Source organism: Phacochoerus africanus, chromosome 2, assembly GCF_016906955.1.
Source record: "Phacochoerus africanus isolate WHEZ1 chromosome 2, ROS_Pafr_v1, whole genome shotgun sequence".
Taxonomy (NCBI): Eukaryota; Metazoa; Chordata; class Mammalia; order Artiodactyla; family Suidae; genus Phacochoerus; species Phacochoerus africanus.
This window is the reverse complement of record NC_062545.1, coordinates 198,284,419-198,305,024: the sequence shown is the minus strand read 5'-3', so window position 1 is coordinate 198,305,024 and position 20,606 is coordinate 198,284,419. Positions and strand designations below refer to the sequence as shown.

General features: G+C 38.4%; 1 protein-coding gene across 4 annotated transcripts in view; it reads left to right on the top strand.

The window, feature by feature from the left end:
• The window catches only part of TEK (TEK receptor tyrosine kinase), a 118,101-nt gene that overhangs the window by 30,362 nt on the left and 67,133 nt on the right, over window positions 1-20,606 (top strand). For all 4 annotated transcript variants that reach the window (XM_047767537.1, XM_047767535.1, XM_047767538.1 and 1 more), the window contains exons 2-3: window positions 13,135-13,446; window positions 20,129-20,239. In XM_047767537.1, the coding sequence (XP_047623493.1) occupies window positions 13,135-13,446; window positions 20,129-20,239 (423 nt within the window). The remainder of the gene's footprint in view (window positions 1-13,134; window positions 13,447-20,128; window positions 20,240-20,606) is intronic.

Below are 20,606 nucleotides of genomic sequence, written 5' to 3'. Positions count from 1 at the left end.
TCCAATTTATCAATTTTTTCTTTATAGATCACACTTTTGATGATGCAGCTAACAAGTCATTGTCTAACTCTAACATCATGAAGATTTTTCTCCCATATCCCCAAAGTTTTATGTTTTTACATTTTACATGACCCATTTTCATTTAATTTTTATTTGAAGTGTGAGGTTTTATTTTAGGACTTTTTTTTGCGTATGTATATCCAATTCTTCCTGCATTATTTGTTGAAAAGAATAACTTTTTTCAGTAAATTACTGGAATATACATTTTTGATATGAACTGGTATGACTATAGTTTAATTGTTGAAAGGATTTTGAAGCCAGTCTGTCTAAATTTGAATCTCAGTTCTATCATTAATTACTTGTGTGATAATGACCAAGAGAGGTATTTAACCTCTTTTTGTCTTAGTCTTCTGTTAAATGAAGATGATCATAGTATCTATGCCATAAGATTCAATGAAGAATATGTAAGTTATTACATGTTACACACGTGGAACAGTCCCTGATATATAAGAAACAGTGCCTGATATATGTTAGGTTTTTTTTTTTTGTCTTTTTATGGCCACACTAGTGGCATATGGAGGTCAAATCTAGTTTCCAGGCTAGGGGTTGAATCAGAGGTCTGGTTGCCAGCCTACATCACAGCCACAGCATCGTGGGATCCAAGCCACGTCTGTGACCTACACCACAGTTTATGGCAACTTGGATCCTTAACCCACTGAACAGAGCCAGGGAACAAATCTCTGTCCTCATGGATACTAGTTGGGTTTGTTACTTCTGAGCCATGCCAGGAACTCCAAGGTTTAGCTTTTATGTACCTTTACAATTGTAGATATTGCAAGCATGTTCCATAAATGCATTTCCAAGGAAATGCAAAATATTGTGACCATTTTTTCCAGTTTTCTTCAGCTGACTATTTTGTATCTTCCTCTGTGAATTGCTGATTTATTGCTTTATAGAATTTATCTCTATATTACACATATTAACTCTACATTTTTATGTGATAATATTTCCCCCATTTGGCTGTTTTATCGGTTACAATAACAGTGGAGACGTTCCTGTTATCTGCTAGCACTAAATATTATGACCTGCTCTATTCTTTGTTAATTATACAGGTAATGAGATATTCTTTTCACTTGTATTTTGGGATTTGTAGTAAGATTATTTATCTTATCATATGGTAATTGGTGTTATCAATTGCTTTTCTTGAGTAACACATCACCTGAAAATGTAATGGTGAAGCAACAGACGTTTACTACATCTTAGATTCTGTAGGTCAGCTGGAAAATTTCTTTGATCAGGCTGGACTGGTCGATCTCTGTGGTCACTTGCCTGGGGCTGGATGGTCTAGGAGAGATGGCTCACATATCTGGCAGTTGGTCTATTGGACTTCAGCTGGAATGGCTCATGTCTATTCCATGTGGTCCTCATCCTCCAGTAGATTACTCTGGGCTTTTCCTCATGGTGGTCTCAGGGTTCCATAGAGCAGTAGGAGAGGGCAAGCCCAAGAGAAAAGCACTTTCAAAGCCACTTTTTGTGTCACATTTGCTAATGTTTCACTGATTAAGGATAGTGTCATGGTCAAACCTAGATTCAAGGGGCAGAGAAGTAGACTTCACTTCTCAATGGAAGAAAATGCTAATTACTGTGGTCATTTTTTTTCCCTGTTTACTGAAGTTGGCTATTTAGTTTTCTTCTTCTGTAAATTACCACTGATTTATTGATTTATAGAAATTATTTATATATTGCAGATTAACTCTTTAAGTTTTATGTTTTACAAAACAATATTTTCTCCATTTTGTCATTTAACTTCATTTATGTAATCTGCTGTGTAAAAGTTTTTGGAGTTTTCTATAGTGAAATCTATTAATGTTTTTCTTTATGGATTTGCATATATTCATGCCTTTGGATGACAAGAGTGCAAGCTTCTCGAAGGCATAAACTGTATTTCATTCTTTTCTTCACCCACAGAAGACAGCATAGGGCCCAGTTCATAATACTTATTAAGTAAATGCTAATTGAATGAATTCACTTATTTATTTATCCATTTATTCACCCAACAGTGCTTACTGAATGCCTATTTTATATGCCAGGACTGCGCTAATTGTTAGAGATATAATGATGGACAAAGGGCAAAAGAGACTTTGCTCATGGTACTTAAAGTGAAGCATTGTGGTTGGTATCAGTGAGACATGGGTTGGGATTCTGTCTTTTCTATTTGTGTGTTGCTTGGCATATTACTGAATAACTTTGTTTCTTTTTTTAACCTATAGAATGGAATATAAATACCTTGCTTCAGGAATTCAATTGTGTAAATTTGCAAAGTGCTCAGCACAGTACCTCCTATGTAGTATATAATAAACAGTGTTAGCTTTCTTCCCTATCTGGTATAATTTGAAGCCTGCTGAGAATGCCAGCCTCCTTTCTTTTCAGTCTTCTCTTAGAAACCATCACGATCTTGAACTTCTTCCATTATAGACTCATTGCTTTGCTTTGCTCTTCTGATAGTTCTCAGTAGGCCGTCACTTTAAGCTATTTTTTTAATGATTTTTATTTTTTCCGTTATAGTTGGTTTACAGTGTTCTGTCAATTTCTACTGTACAGCATAGTGATCCAGTCCTATATATATATATATATATGCATTCTTTTTCTCACATTATTCTCCATCATTTTCCATCATAAGTAACTAGATCTAGTTCCCTGTGCTATACAGCAGGATATCAATGCTTATCCATTCCAAATGCAATAGTTTGCATCTGTTAACCCCAGAATCCAGTCCATCCCACTCCCTCCCCCTCCCCCTTGGAAACCACAAGTCTGTTATCCAAGTCCATGAGTTTCTTTTCTGTGGAAAGTTCATTTGTGCCATGTATTAGATTCCAGATATAAGTGATATCATATGGCATTTGTCTTTCTCTTTCTTAATTACTTCACTTAGTATGAGAGTCTCTAGTTCCATCTATGTTGCTGCAAATGGCATTATTTTGTTCTTTTTTATGACTTAGTATTCCATTGTGTATATATACCACATCTTCTTAATCCATTCATCTGTGATATTTAGGTTGTTTCCATGTCTTGGCTGTTGTGAATAGTGCTGCAATGAACATACGGGTGCGTGTATCTTTTTCAAGGAAAGTTTTGTCCAGATATATGCCCAAGAGTGGGATTTCTGGATCATATGGTAGTTCTATGTTTAGTTTTCTGAGGTACCTCCATACTGTTTTCCACAGTTGTTGTACCAATTTACATTCCCACGAATAGTGTAGGAGGGTTTCCTTTTCTTCACACTCTCTCCAGCATTTGTTATTTGTAGACTTACTAATGATAGCCATTCTGACCTTAAGCTATTCTTGATCATCATCTTTTTTGTGCAAGAAAATCAAGCAAATTGCCTTCTTTATTGGGATCTGGAGAACAGGGCACTTAGGAATTAAAGAGTTTGATGAACTATGTCTTGGATGATGGAGATATTTGGTTGTGGGAGTGGATATGCACATCCTTGCACATGTTTTGGCAGCAGAAGGGGAGAAGGGAACTTGGCAGTTGACTAAAGCAGGAGAAGAGCCCAGAAAGAGGAGGCCTGGCCCCAAAGATGGATTCCTCTCATGCCGGATAAATTTCCTGGCAGTGGATAAATATGATTCAATTAGAGAGCATCCCTTTCTTGATAGGAAAGATTATAAGGCAGTGTTGTAAAGTATGGGGAAATTCATGAGGAGGGCAATCTCATTTCTAGGAATACCCACTCTCTGTCCTGTACCCATCCCAGCTTTTTGGCTGTCTGCCCTCACTGTCTTTCTTCCCTTGGCCCACTTTCTACCAAGCTCCAGGATTCTTTAGGTACTATCCCGCCAAATTTGTAAACATTCCAAATTCCCTCACCTTAGAGGTTTGTCCATTTGTTCTGCTATTCTGGGATGACAGAAAGGGTCTCAGAGAGAAATTCACACTTTGAGGGGGTAGCTCTGCCATTAGCCTTTGTGTGACCACTGAGCAGTTTCTTTTCCATGTGTCTAATTTTGCCTTTTATAAAGTGTGAGTCTTTGGACAAGGTAATCTTTAAAGTCTTTTCCAGTTTAAATAATACTTGATTTGATGGTTCCATGACTTCTCCAGCTCCACCTTACAGAATGGAGTTACATATAGTTGCATGTATGCATGTAGTTGCATGTATGCAAGACATTTAGTGAGGTCTCATAGTGTGGTTGCTCTGTCTGTTCCTCATATAAAATAAAATGCTGCTGGATGGCTGGCTAAGCTAATTCTACTGTTCTAACTAGAGCATACAGTGTTTGTTCAGGATGGAAAATTTCTGGCGTTCATAGGTGGGGAGAGATGCTATTTCCTCCAGCAGGCAGACGAGGGTCCTATTTGTCTAGGAGGCGGGGATAGGAAACGGGCATGCCCTTTGGGTAAACGGGCTCGGCACAACCCCTGAGTGAGAAGAGTTTGTTGTTAGACACAGTTTAGTCATATCAAGGATGTCCTTGTCTAACTTTCAACTCCCAACTATGCAATTAAAGAGTTAGCAACTTCCTTTAGTTTTTTCCATTCTTGCGCATTTTGGTATCTTCTCGTTAATTGCACAATATCTTCTTGGAAGGCACCTTGGAGAGAAGTTACTGCTCACGGACATACTATGTACATAAAAAGATCACAGAGAACAAAAAGATTAAAGTGTTGGAAGCTTGTCTGGGAACTGGATTCCTTCAGGGGACACAAGAAGACAGAGAAAGTGCTAAAAATTCTTTAACATCAAGCTGACACATAAAGATGGCACAAGTAATTCTTAGAATTTGATAAAAAGAAATTAATGTTAACTTTAGGATAGATTTAAGAAAGAACATCCTAGTAGTATGTCCTATTTTTGGGGTGCATATATGCTTTAATATTTAGGTTTAGGTAAAGTCATTTTAAATGCCAGACATTAAGATATATTTGGAGAGACAACCCAACAATTGCACAAAATTTGAATAACCAGGCCACATAAATGTGTTTTCAGGTCTGAAAATCTCCTTAAGCTGTTCCATAGCTCCTTGATCAACTAGGCAGATATATTTAAGCTTCAACATTTTAAAATGTTGATCTTTGTTTCAAGTATGTCTTATTAAACACTTATTCATCCTTCAAAATCCTGCTCAGTAGTTAGCCTTTGGGGGGAGATTTTTCCGACTCTCTTCTTATATCTCTCTTTGTGGGGTTATTTAATTTAAAAAAAAATAATATTGAATTTTTTTATTATAGTTGGTTTATAATGTTCTGTCAATTTCTGCAATACAGCAAAGTGATCCATTCATACATACATATACATTCTTTTTCTCATATTATCTTCCATCATGTTCCATTACGAGTGATTGGATATAGTGATTGAGGTCCTCCTACATTGCAGGACCTCATTGCTTATCCATTCTAAATGTAATAGTTTGCATCTACTGACCCCAAACTTCAATCCATCCCACTCCCCGAACTCCCAGCCTTGGCAACCACAAGTCACTGACATGGAGAACAGACTCTTTTGCTTTGTCCTGGTAATTCCTGCTTTCTTTCAGGCCAAATGGTACTTCCTCAAGGAGCCTTACTTGATTCACAAACCCTTCCTCCACACAGGTTAAGTTGATTAAATTTACAATGTTATGCACCTTGAATTCTCTCACATGGTACCTATCATGGTTCCCGTGTTTATTTACATGAATGTTTTGTCATGTCTGTCCTCCACATTTTCCTGTAAATTATATACAAGTTGAGAACAGATCTGTTTTATTCCTTGCTGTGTCTTTTACACAAGTGCATAACCTTAGCAGGTGAGAGGTACCAAATAAATTTGTTCAGTAAATAGATGAATAGATACAAAAATAACTTAATGTTTTTTAAAACTGAAGACAATTTTCCTTTTCTGGATGCCATAAAGGAAAAAAAATCCAAACAATTCCACCAACTAATCCTGAGTAGCTTTTGGGTTGGCTTTGCTTCTTTGGCTCATTGCCAGGGCCTTGATTTCAGACATGGTTTGGCCATGACCTTGTCAGTTCATTGCTAATCCCCTGATTTCACAAATACTTTTGGCCAAGGTAGTGCTCACTGACTTTTTAAATATTTAGAACTTAAAGATATCTAAGTTTTGAAAATGAGATAGCCAAGGACACAGAAATATTTTAAACATAGTCAGTACCAAACTTCCAAGAAATCATATAGGCAGTTGTTCTGAAGCACTACCTTTTGGCCAAGGTAGTGCTCACTGACTTTTTAAATATTTAGAACTTAAAGATATCTAAGTTTTGAAAATGAGATAGCCAAGGACACAGAAATATTTTAAACATAGTCAGTACCAAACTTCCAAGAAATCATATAGGCAGTTGTTCTGAAGATATGATATCTCATTCCGAACACATATTAATGAAACTCTACCCAACACCACAATTCTGAGGTAGTAAGAAGCACAAAGCCTCACTATGTAATAATTTAACCTGTTGTTTTTCCTCTTAGCTGGCAAGTGTGTCAAAACTCAGGGAACTGGTTTAATCAGAACTCACTCTGTACAGCTGTGCCGAACTTGAATGTGGGCGGAGGGTGAGAGCAGGCTAGTTGGAGCAATCACATTGTGATGTAGGGGAATGTATTTTCATTGATATGCACATTTCATATTTCATTTTCTTCATCTGTAAAAATCAAGTTGTTAAAAGTTATGACCTTTGGGGTGTTTTATGTTTTATTTAAGCAAATTCTTTTTTTCCCAAATGTAAGACAATGGATGAAAGCTGAGCTGCTCAGTGAGAATGTATGTCTGTGGGGATATCTGGAATGCACTCTGTTGATTTCACCTCTATTGCTCTTAAATTCTGGAATACCCTTTTTTAGATACTCCTCGAAACATGGTTTGAAAAGCATGACTTTGTCATTTCTAATTCAGTTTAGTTCTATCATATGGGTGTAGATTTAGGTCCACAATTCTTTCTATGTTTTTAAAGAAAAATATTTCCATGTCTTAGATAATAGGTCATTATTCAAAGTGTCTTCCTAAATTAGAAATAAATCTTAGAAAAGAATCAGGGTTATCTTGAAGCAAAAGCACAGCTCTGTTGTTTGCAAGGTTTGAAAACCAGGGATACCACAGAAGATTTTGGGAGACTCGTGAGGGAAATGGATGGCACTTGTAGCTTGACCACAAGTTTTAGATGATTGGCTGTTATTGAAGCTTGTCATTAGAGGCTTTTTCAGGTAGAACCCTTGGCAGAATCAGAAGTTTTAAAAGTTTTTTTTGGTGCTTTTTCCAAGAAAATGTGTGTGACTGAACCCCAGGTCTGTTGTGACTGCCTGGCTCTGTTTTAGTTTTGGTCCATGCCAGCCACACCTGGTCCATTTCCTATGTTCTTTCTTGGGGGATTTCTCTTAGTTTTCCTTAGGGGATGTTATTTTATTTTTACAAAAGAAATATTGAATACAAGAAAATCTATACACAAAAATAAGATTTCAGCAGCATTTTGAGTTCACCACATTTAATTTCTCATTAACATTTTAATGAGGAAATGTTACTCTGAAAGGTTAGATGCTGTTCAGTATAGCACACAGAAAACAGAATGAGCAAAACAGCATTGTAGAATAATGTTATGCTTCAATTGTGATGAACAATCACATGTTAACTCAGAGGATGCCAGGCTATAATGATGACAAGTACTTCCTTATAAACAAGACACACTTTTGTGCAAATATTGAAATTTGTTTGTGAGATCTTTGCTGGGGAAAAATAACATCAATCTCCAAAACATGCAATTTTTGGATGCATCTTACAAACTCTTATCCTTGATGTTAGAAGTGTAAATTGAAATAATGAATTTTATCAGAGCCCTTCAGGCTATGGATGTGGTGAAACAACTCAAAACTAGTTTCCAACAAGACTCGGAGAGGATTGAATTGTAATGTAAGAAAAGGTGTTGGCATGGGAACTGATATTCCTGTGAGCCCAGTGGTCCTCTGTCTCTTGGCAATTATTCTCGGGAAAACATCGCCAATAGCAGATTCCTGGGTGGCACCAGTCATGCATTGGCATTTATACATTTCATGATGTGGTGTCAGTAGAAGAACCCTTTCAAGAAGCCACAGGCTACGACTGTGCTCGTTGTAGTGGGGCCTCTGCTTTCTTCTCTTTTGGCAAAATTTGGCCACAATCCTCCATTTTCTGAAACTTTATTTTAATCAATTTTATTTCAGCACTGTGGAATGACATCAGATTTCCTATTACTCATCCAAATTTGAGAGAAAGAGAAAATGCATTATTTGGATGCAGTCCAAAAGAGATTTTGAGTGAATGTAAGGATAAATTATGAGAGCCATACATATCTCTCTGGCTCTTTGTTCCCTTAAAAATATAACATTTTAAGGAAAGAGCAATAACATTTACTTTTTTTACATTTAATTTTTATGTGTAGGTAATATTCAAATGGCTCAAAAGCCAGTTATACATCAGTAGAATGAGAAGCCTTCCTTCCTTCATTTTCCCCCAACGACCTTACTCTCCCCTAATGTGTCACTTTTGTTCTTAGTTTCATATATCACCTTCACCTTCTCTAGGAATTCTTCAGGCATACACACACACACACACACACACACACACGCAGACACACACACACACACACACACACTACATACATATAAACAAGGACAAAAATGGATTCTTGTTTTAGGAATACTAAGCTAGTGATTTTTAAGATCCATCCAGGAAACTGGGAGATATTTCTTTCAATATCCAAAATTCATATACAAAATCCTTCTGATATGTTATTGCAAATAACAGTACAAAGGACAGAGAACTCACAGGTAGAAGAGGACTTCCTGTCACTGACATGCTGAATAAGGGTAGCAAAGTGTAGGCAACTCCAAACTCTCAGAATACACAGTCTCCCTGTCTATTCCTCAAAGCAAAGGGAGAGAGCTGGGAGGAACAAACAGCAAAAGAAACTAGATCCATATCTAGATACAATTTACAGATGCGGTGTGGCTTTTTTTTTTTTCAAATCAACTGCTTTTTCTATTATTTCCTAAAGTCATTGAATAAACCATGACCAGTGCCAGTGCAGTTCTGTAGTTCAGAGCAGAAGCCTTGGTTTTGGCAAATCACTCAACTGACCCTAGAAATGGGGCTGGACTGCACTAGAGCTGAAAGAATTACTGTGTTTCCTTCCTCATGGTGACTCTCTCTGGGAACATGCCTGGAATGAGTGAGTGTGGGAGATGAAGTGGCCTTTACTTGGAGGCAGAACTGGAGGTGTATATGGAAGGGGAGTTGTGCCCTGGTATTATTTTTGGAGGCTGTAATTCCATTACTAGCTTTCCCAGCTCATCATCTCTTATGACACTTTTCTTATCCTAACCTCTGTTCCCTCCCTTGAAATCTTAAATTTAAACCTATGAGGCTTAGAACTTAGATGCTTGTGGGTCAGACTTGGAACCCATTCTGGAATTGGTTGGAACCCAAGATTTCTTCCCTCAGTGTACTGAGTTAACCTTACAAGAAAAAAAAAAAAAAGCAACACCAATTCCTACTTATATTAAGACTTGACTTTGAAATTCTTCCTAGTTAATCAGGTGAAAATGTAGCTCCTAGTCAATCATCCTCAAAACATTACTGCATACTTCAGACATTGGTAAATGCCTTTGAAAACAAATTGTATGAGAGCTTCATGGCAGGCACAGTGCTTGGCATAAATAGGTCCAGTAAATTAATACCCCTCAGCTCCAAATGCTCGGCAACCATTTTTCACCTTTTTGTGGCATTTTGTAAAAACAATAACAGTTACTTTCACCCCGTAAACTCAGTAACTATCAAAACAGTCTTTTTTTCATTTTTAAAAGTTTTATTGAAGTGTAGTTGATTTATAGTATTGTGTCACTTTCTGCTGTACAGCAAAGTGTCCCAGTCATACATATGTACATTCCCTTTCTTATCTTCTATCATGGTCTATCACAAGAGACTGAATATAGTTCCCTGTGCTATACAGTATGACTTCATTTCTTGTGCATTCTAAATGTAATAGTTTGCATCTACTAATCCCAAACTCCCAGTCCATTCCACTCCTTCCCCACTCCCTCTTGGCAACCACAAGTCTCTTCTCTATGTCTGAGTATGTTTCTGTTTTGTAGATAGGCTGATTTGTGCCGTATTTTAGATTCCACTTATAAGTGATATCATATGGTATTTGTCTTTTGCTGACTTACTTCACTTAGTATGAGTATCTCTAGTTGCATCCATGTTGCTGCAAATGTGACTATTTCATTCTTTTTTATGGCAGAATAGTATTCCACTGTATATATGTACCACATCTTCTTAATCCTCTCATCTGTCAATGGACATTTATGTTGTTTCTATGTCTTAGCTATTGTGAATAATACTGCTATGAAAATATGGGTGCATGTATTTTCTTGAATTGTAGTTTTGTCCAGATATATGCCCAGGAGTGGCATTGCTGGAACATATGATAGTTCTATATTTAGTTTTTTGAGGAACCTCCACACTGTTCTCCACAGTGTTTTTACCAATTTACATTCCCACCAACAGTGTAGGAAGGTTCCCTTTTCTCCACACCCTATTCATCATTTGTTATTTGTAGACTTATTAATGATGGCCATTCTGACTGAGGTAAGCTGGTACCTTATTGTAGTAGTTTTGTGTAGTTTTGATTTGCATTTCTCTAACAATTGGTGATGAACTTTTTGCCATGTGCTTACTGGTCATCTGTATGTCTTCTTTGGATAAATATCTGTTTAGGTCTTCTGCCCATTTTTCATCGGGGTTATTTGTTTTTTTGTTGTTGAGCTGTTTGTATATTTTTGGAGATTAAGCCCTCAAAACAATATTTTAAATATGGGCAAGGAGGTCAGTTTAGACTCAGAAGGGCACTTTCATTTTTAATCTCGTTGTTCTGGAAGTGGGAGCTAAGTGACTTGGTGAAACTGAATCAGGCAGATCTGTGATAAAATTTGTTTATCTATCCATCCATCTATCCAACAGATACTTATTAAGTCCTCTATATGCTGAAACTAGGTAGGATACTCCTATATAAATCAATGTGAATAAAACAGCTTCAGTTCTCATTCTAATGGTATTTATTATCTAGGAGAAGAGAGATAAAAAAATAATCACAGATTGTGGTAATCTTTATGAAGGAAACAAATAGAAGACTGAATCAGAGGATAATGGGATGAAGCTATGTGGATATTGCAGAAAAGGTAGCTAGAGAGGCCATCCATGAGAAAGGCATTTAAGCTGAGACCCAAAGGATGAGAGAAGTTAGCTATGTGAAGAGTGAAAAAGAGAACTCCAGGCACAGGGATCAGCATGTACAAAGGCTTTGAGGTAGGAAAGGGCATGGCATATCTAAGGAACTGAAAGACCAGTGAGAATTTGAATTCAACTCTGACCACAATAGCTGTGGAAGATAGAATAAGCTACTCAAATTTTTGAGCCCTCATTCTCTTATACATAAAAGTGAGATAATGGCATATACTTCAGAGGGTTGTTGGGTAATTTGATGAATATTAAACGAGATAATATGCAGTCTACTTGAACTACTTTTTATCTACAGAAAGGTCTCTGAGACTCATTACCCAATGTGCTTGACCTGTCTAGCCTCCTGATAATTTTATGTGGACTTGAGAGTCAGCCTTCACTGGAGCCAGAAAATATCCTTCATTCCTGGTATTTCCACATTCAACAAGAAGAGAGAATTAGACACAGATTCCATTTGCTCACCTCAGAAATTCTAGAAATATAGAAAGGGAAATAGAAAAAGTGAAATGAGTGGGTTCTGTTTTTGTAAATGTGCTTTTGTCACTATTGAATAAATGTCTCTCCTCTTTTTTTTTTTTTTTTTTTGCTTCCCTGCAGCATATGAAAGTTCCCAGGCTAGAGGTCGAATCAGAGCTACAGCTGCTGGCCTCTACCATAGCCGTAGCAACTCAGGATCTGAGCTGTGACTGCGACCTACACCACAGCTCATGGCAATGCTGGATTCTTTTTTTTTTTTTTCTCTTTTAGGGCTGCACCCATGGCATGTGGAGGTTCCCAGGCTCGGGGTCGAATCGGAGCTGCAGCGGCTGGGCTACACCACAGCCACTGCAACTCAGGATCTGAGCCGAGTTTTCGACCTACACCAGAGCTTATGGCAACGCCAGATCCTTAAGTCACTGAGCGAGGCCAGGGATCGAATCCGCAACCTCATGGTTATTAGTCGGGTTCATTAACCACTGAGCCACGATGGGAAGTCCCAATGCCGGATTCTTGACTCACTGAGCGAGGCTAGGGATCGAACCCTCATCTTCATGGATACTAGTTGGGCTTGTTACTGCTGAGCCACAGTGGGAATTCCCTTATTGAATGAATCTTAAAAATTAGCTTGGATTTTGTTTTTACATTTGCAAAGATTTGGGATTTGGGGATAAGTGTTCAGAAAACAAAAAAAGAGAGAAGCACCGTAATGGTCATTGAGTACCCCATATGTTGTAGACATGGCACTTGCCAGTTTATGCATTTTATCTCATTTAATCTTTGCAAGAATCCTATAAGACAGGTCTTAATTTTAAAGATGAAGCTCAGAGGGAAATGCAAACTTCATTCAGTCCCTGTATTATCTTGTGGAATTTAATATGGAATCATGAAATTATCTGATAATTATGAGAGTCTGTAAAGTTAGCATACAGTGTAAGTAATTGATGTATTTCTTTAGAATACTTTATTATTGGGATAGAACACATTGTCTTTAATTGATAATTAATGATGATAAATAATGAATTTCAGTTAATAGTGATAATAATATTATTACCATGAATTTGTCTCAACTCAAGAAACATTTACTGAATGCCTGTCTCAGGCGCTATAGTGGGTTAAGATACCTAGTGTACTTCTTGCCTTGGGAGTGGAGAATAATAGTCCTTTACAGCTAGGGTATACAGTAGTGCAGGAGTGGTTGGTAGGGTCTAGGTGATGAAGAATCTTGATGCCATGGTAAAGAGTTTTGAATCTTATTATATGGAAGATAGGCACATGATCAGAATGGCATTTTAGAAAGACTGCTCACAGTTATTTTTAGACAAGTCTTTGTAAATACTAACTTATCTTCATACATTATGTTCCCTCTTTCTTTTTAGGAACAGTGGACTGTGCCATGGACCTGATCTTGATCAATTCCCTACCTCTTGTGTCTGATGCTGAAACATCTCTCACCTGCATTGCTTCTGGATGGCACCCCCATGAGCCCATAATCATAGGAAGGGACTTTGAAGCCTTAATGAACCAGCACCAAGATCCACTAGAAGTTACTCAAGATATGACCAGAGAATGGGCTAAAAAAGTTGTCTGGAAGAGAGAAAAGGCTAGTAAAATCAATGGTGCTTATTTCTGTGAAGGGCGAGTTCGAGGAGAAGCAATAAGGATACGGACCATGAAGATGCGCCAACAAGGTAACATGCTCTTTAGATTTGGGGAGGTGAGGTCCACTGAGTCCTCTTGTCTTGGCAGCTGCTCCCTGAGACTTGGTAGAGACTTGCTGATAACATTTCTGCCTTTTTCCAAATATCACTGTCTCTTTTACACAAAGCATCAGAGATAAGAGGCATCCAGTCCAACTCATTCACATACAACCCTTTCACTAGAACTTGAATTCGTGAGATGAAATGAAATATATAACATGTTCTACTAAGGGCTTCATGGTCCTGATGGAGAGAAGGACATGTTACCTGTATGTAACATGATTCAATGAAGACAACTGTCCATTGACAATCTATGCTATTTTGAGATTTCTCATTGATTTTTCACTTTTTATGTTTATTTTAAAAAATTATTGTTATTGTTATGATTATTATCATTTTGGCTATGCCTGCATCATGTAGAATTTCCTGGGCCAGGGATTGCAACCACAACCACGGCAGATCCTTTACGTACTGAGCCGCATCAGTAAGAGAACTCCTTACTGATTTTTTATAATTTATTTATTTTTTTGCCCCTGAGTATTCTTAATAGGAGTTATTGTTTTCAGAGGATAGAAATAAAAAATTAAAAAGAGAAATAGATATCTATCAATAACTCAATTTAATTAGTTATCTTCTATTTTGGTTACAATAATGCTGTGTAACACACAACCAAAACTACAGAGGCATGCAATGATAAGCATAGCTTGTGAGTCTGCTATAAATGAGATTGATGAGGCGGCTTTGCTGATCTTGCTTGGGCTTTCTCACGTGTACGGATATTGTCTGGCTGTAGGCTTAATAGGCTGGCCTTTGTTGGGCCACCTTGGCTGTTTCATGTGACTATAACCATTAGCAGGCTAACCTAGGTATGTTCTCATGGAGATGGCAGAGGTGTAAGAGAATAAGAGGAGGCTTCTTGAAACCTAGCCCCAGTACTGTATTTTATCACTTCTGCCTCATTTTTATTGCCCAGAGCAAGTCAAACAGCTGAGCCTAGAGTCAGAATGTGAGGGTATCACATGATTAAATGGCACAGAGTATGGATACAGGAAATAATGAAGAACTGGGGTCTTTTTTTCAGGCTGCCATTCTTGGAAGGAGATCATGATTTAATTTAGCAGCTGAGCACCCAGGCCCAGCTCACAGGATCCATGAACTCCAAAGGAGGCTATTGAGAGCTTTCTGCAGAAGAGGAGTATTACTCCTTACTACTGCCTCATGAGGCAGTGATGTGATGGAGCTTTTCTCCCAAAATAGAAGGGAGTCCTAAGCTAAATCTTCAGGCCGGTCCACCAACCGTTTGGCAATTGGAGGATCTGTCATTATAAACATTATCTAAAGACTCTGTTCTTCCCTAAGGATCCCAGGTTTGGACAGGCAGGTATACTGTTGGTACCTTGGATATTATCTGCTGAGAGGAGGGTACAGATTCCAACAGAAATGATCTCTCCTTGTTCTGACTGGAATGATCTGGCCCCTCACCCATCAGTCCCTTTCTCTGGGTTGATCATAACCTAAAATTGAGGCATCCTTGCCAAATTGAATAATCATAACCACATGGGGCTGTGAATTGAGAATGTGTTATATCATGAAATAATGACATTGTGAGCTCTTTAGGATTTGATTTTAATTGTAAAACTAATCCAGATAAATAATACACCTTGGCACACTTCTCTGATTGTCAGGAATCTGTAGTTTTTGAGATCAGTGCTTCTCAGAGTTAAAAATGGTTATAATATCATCTGTGGGTCTTGTTAAAATGCAAACTCTGATTCAATAGGGCCTTGGGGAGAGTCCTGAGATTCTGCATTTCTAATAAAGTTCCAAGTGATCAAGTGCCATTGGGCTGAGAACCACATGAGTAGCAAGGGTTTTTTTTTTTTGAGTCAGGGCCTATCTGGGGTCCACCTGGAAATATTTCTTTGAATTTACTAGTGACAGTGATTAAAAGATTTGAAGGTGGCAAGCTCATTTTAAGGTCAAAAGTGCTGAAATCATTATTCATTGCAAATGAAGGAAAAGGTTTCCTTAACAAAACTGTAATGTTCACCTTTAAATGACGCCAGACAAGTGGGAAAAGTACACAACAGAAATTCCCAGGAATGTAGCTCTCTGGTGAGAGAAGAGAGGTTGAACAAAGGGATGTGAGGTGTGCCAAAGCTATCGTGGCTGAAAAGTCAGCTCTGCTATTTTTCACATGTGTCACTTGGGATTTGAGTTGAATAAAGAGTTATGTCCTTATGCTGATATGTCCACATTCTGAATGAAAATGATCTGAGATTTGTCCCCTCACAGCAATGAAATGATAAGTGCCTTTTTAGGACTGGCTTGGGGTTGTCCTTGAAAATATATAAATAAGAATGCATAGAGCATATTAAACTAGAACACTGGGAGTCAAAACCCAACTGTAATGATTCCTCCAAAGCGAGAGTCCAGGTCAGCCCAGGTAAAAGATGGTTTAGATTCAGTTAGACGAGGCTAAGCCAAGCTTGGATAGTGAGAAACAATGGAGAGAATAAAGCTTTTAGACTCACATTCACCTGAGTTTTAATTCTTTTTCACCACTTACTTACCAGCTCTGTGGCCATAGGCAGGTATTCAACTTCTATTGGTCTCATTTTTCATCATCTGTGAAGTGGGTATAATAATACCAGCAGAAGTATCTTAAATTTTAATAAGGTGGTATATGCAAGAAGCCAGTTCTCATAAGTTTATTTAAAGTTGGATTTGATTTATATGGTAGATGTGTTCTTGAAAACTTGTGTGAAGCGAGACATTGCAGAACAAGTTACAGAATTACAATAGCAGTCTGTAAATGATGGGGATGGGATTTGATGCCAAGTGGTTTGGCCTCAGAGCTTGTATTTATTGCACTACACTTTGTATACTATGCTCACTTAATGTTAACCACCCTCCCCAATTCTGAGCAAAATGTTTTATAATTTGTTTTATAACAATGACTTTAATTCAAACCTGAAAAACCTAGGGCACAGTATAGAGATATGGGAATGGAAATCAGGCAGACATGGGTTTGAGAATAGCTCTGCAACTGAATGGTATGACCAAGGCAAGTCACCTAACTGAAATCATTGTTTGCTCATTTGAAACAAATAAATGGGGATAGAGATTTTACCATATACGTTTGAGAGTCAAATGAGATCACCAGCATTATCTGGATCATGGTAAATGTTCAATCATTATCATTATTTAGTACCTTGGAATAAGCAGTAATTTAGTGGGACTATTAATTTTCCTACTCAATTGTGGAAAATTTTAATGTAGTCTATTAACATAATTGTGGAGGTCTAGACAACATAAAAAAAATAGGCGGAACTTTCTCTTTTGTGTTTTAATAACAGCAACATCTCAGGCTGTTGAACTGGTTCTTTTTCTTTTGTTGACCATCCACTGGCTGAAATATGGTACAAGGAAAGTGATATCCTTTATGGTGAGTCAAGAAAACCTCCAACGCTATGTCCTCATGACACCATTGATTCCCTAGTAAAACAATGTGGGAACTCAGCACCTAGGGACACACACAGAGGATAGGATAAACATGACTATATTCCTGCTTGCTGCTGACTCGTGCATCAGGGGAGGAAGTGGAAAATCCATTTGAGATGTGCCAAAACATGGCTTAAATTGGCTCACATACTCCAAATGGCCAAAGGGCTTTTTATCAATGGCATCATTCAAAAAAGTCAAAAGCATTAGTTCAAATCTCACTGCAGATTGCATTTGGAGGTAGGGAAGTATTATACATGAAGTTTGAAATATTTTCATATCCAAAGATCTCTTTCATAATGTTCCATCAGACGAAACCTAGGTTATTTTTTTCCTTTTTTCATTTGAGAAATAGCTTTAAGAACACCCAATTTCCCAAACATGATTTGTGAAATTGACAGAGAGGAGCCATTTGTACCTAGATAACTCAAATGAGTATATCAAAATTATAAAGAAAATAGGAAAATTTGAAATCAGATTTATTCATTTATTCTTTCATTCCACAAGTATTCTTAAGCCTCTATTTGTGCCACACATGGGAGACATAATGATGTTTACAATTTCCGGATACTCATTATGTGCGATATCTCCCTAGCAACTTTATACACATTGTTGCACAATTAAGTCTTTACCAAATGCATATCTGGTGAGGACTGTTATGATCACATATCAATAGATAAGTCTCATACCTACTGTAACTTAGATGCATTCATGTACCTGGTTCCGTGTGGGACAGTGAACTTGGACCTGATCTCACAGGCCAGGACCCAACCCCCACCTGTGCTGCCTTTCAAAATCATTGTTCCAAGCCTGCCCTCCTGGAACGTTCAGTCTACTAGGGGAGTTATACTATGAGTGGGGCAGTCATGGGGAAGTACAGGGTATTTGGAGGGCAGCATGAGGGCCCTTAATCTGGTTTCCAGGTTTGTGTAAGGCCCCTAGAGAAATGATGTGTAAATGGGGACTGATGAATATGTAGAACTTGGTGAGACATAGGGGGAAGGAAGGAGCAGAAAAGAAGGGAGAAAGTTCCAGACTTGGATATGAGTGATCATGTGATTTGTTTGAGGCACTGACTACAGTTCAGAATGTCTGGAAGTCAGAGCTAAGGATTTGGAGACGTCTGGAGGATGGATGTCTGGAATAAGTCTGGAGGTCTGAATTTGAGTTTTAATTCTCACACTTGGTATCAGGTGGCCTTGGGGAAAGCACTTAATCAACCGTAATGCCATCCCCCACATTGATACACTGGATATCTTGTCTTTACAAGACTGTTATGAAATTATACAAAGTAATAATGAAAGTTCCCAGACTAGGGGTTCAATCGGAGTTACGGCTGACGGCCTACACCACAGCCACAGGAACATGGGATCTGAGCTGCATCTGCAACCTACACCATAGCTCACAGCAACGCCAGATCCTTAACTCACTGAGTGAGGCCAGAGATCGAACCTGCATCCTCATGGGTATTAGTCAGGCTCATTACTGCTGAGCCACAATGGGAAATTCCTACTCTTAGTTCTTATTAAATTAAAGGAGACAACTGATATTTAGCTCAATTATTTTTCAGCCACGAGAAACATCTTTGTTATAACTTTTACTACTTTCTAGCGTCTTCCCCATCCCTTAAGGAATAAGTGATTTGTGTTCTTAGTTGAGGTCTGTGAATTAATTAACCAATCCAAAATGATGTCGAGCTTGTCATCTTCTAACCTAGGCCTCAGCAAACTTACTTACAAAAAAAGTGTTACATAACCTATGAAAGTCCTCTGGAGCCAAGCTATCTGCTTCAAATCCTTCTCTCCCATGAACTTGCTGTGTAATTTTCAACAGGTTACTTGACCTCTCTGTACCTTGATTCTCACTTGTAAAATTAAGATAATTGTATTACCTACCTCATAGAGATATTATGAACATTAAATATATGTAAAGTACTCAGAACAATGCCTGGTCCATAGGTGCTTATTATTTTCATGAGCCAGTCAAATCATATGACATCAATCTCTGTGTACCAGCCAGACTCTTGTGTCATCGGGAAGTCCAAGTGCAATGCTGGCTTGTGGATGCCCTTATTAGTCCTCAGCAGAGAATAGTCCACCTAGAACCACGAATGTAGGAGGTGGCAGGCTGGGCAGCAGTGGAATGCTAGTATGACTGCGTTCCAACCCCAGAAAATAGGGAGCTTAAAAGTTACGAAGTCTGAAATAATAAAGAACCATAAAACAGAGAAAAAGAAAAGCCTTGCTGGAGCTGAGCCTAGAGGGGAATCTCGGTTCCTTTTCAGAATACAATGCTGAGTGAGAAGTCCCACGGTCAACTAAACAATCTTAATACAAAGGAGCAGAAAATATAAACAAACCACATAGAAAGGAACCACAGCATAAAATGGTCAGCAAAAGTTCTCACAGGAGCCCAGGAGCATGTCACAGTGAGCAAGAGCTGTAGATTGTTGAGACACATTATATTGCTAAATGAAGCACCCAGTCAAGGTGAGAGGGAGCCTCAGAAAGTGGCCCCTCCAGTCCCCTGCCTGCTTTCCTGCACAGTTGGTCCACTTCAGTACAGTTGAGAAGTCTGCTGTTCCTGGCCATATTGCACTTGTCAGCACAGCAACGTGGCCTTTGTTTACATTGGGGAAGCACACTGACCTCTTTTGAGCATCCAGGGTTTGGCATACATCATGTAATATTTCTAATGACCCTTTAAGATAAATACTTTTACTTCCAATTTACAGATGAGGAAGCTGGGATGTCCAGAGGTGACATTAACTCACTCAAAGAGGTTCAGTAAGCAGCAGTGGGTGGCCTGAAGCCAAGGACTGTCTAATTCCAGAACTCACAGTGCTCTTTGACTCACACCATTCTCCCTCTGGGTCTGTCCCCCGACCCCATCGCTATCTGTGCCCTGCATCCATGTGGGACTCTCCCAGGGCATCATGCTTGGGTTAGCAGGTACGGAGGATACAAGCAGATATGACTAAAACCCAAATCCTTCTGAGCATGAGTCAGAGGCATCTTCTGCCCTCATAGGGTGGCTCTCTAAGCTATCATGAAAACCAGCTGACTCCTGTCAAGTGCCAAGCCTCATCTTCTGATTCAAAGTTCAGTTGTTCCTGGAGAAGATTTGTAACCTTATTTTCTCATTTGTTTTTTTCTCTCTCTTTAAAAAGCTTCCTTCCTACCAGCTACTTTAACTATGACTGTGGACAGGGGAGATAATGTGAACATATCCTTCAAAAAGGTCTTGATTAAAGAAGAAGATGCAGTGATTTACAAAAATGGTGAGTATGTGTTTTGATTCCAGCACTGTTGTGGGAGGCATCAGAGAGCACAACACATATTGGGTCATAATCTTATTGCAGTCTTGGGGGCAGGTATTTAAAGTAAAGCTGCTATGATGCAAGCTAATCAAATTCTATGATAGAAGATATCAGGCAACGTGTTTGGTTAGTTAAGCAAATTAAAGCAGAGACTTATATACGTATATGAATGCACCTACATCGTACATTTATGAACATACAATATGAGCTATGAATGTACAATGAAATACACCATGATGCAATATGTGGGGCCCCAAATTCTGCTGTGTAAAATGTAAGGCTGAGTGCAAGGCTAAGGGCATGACCAGAGTGAGCCCGGAAAGCCAAT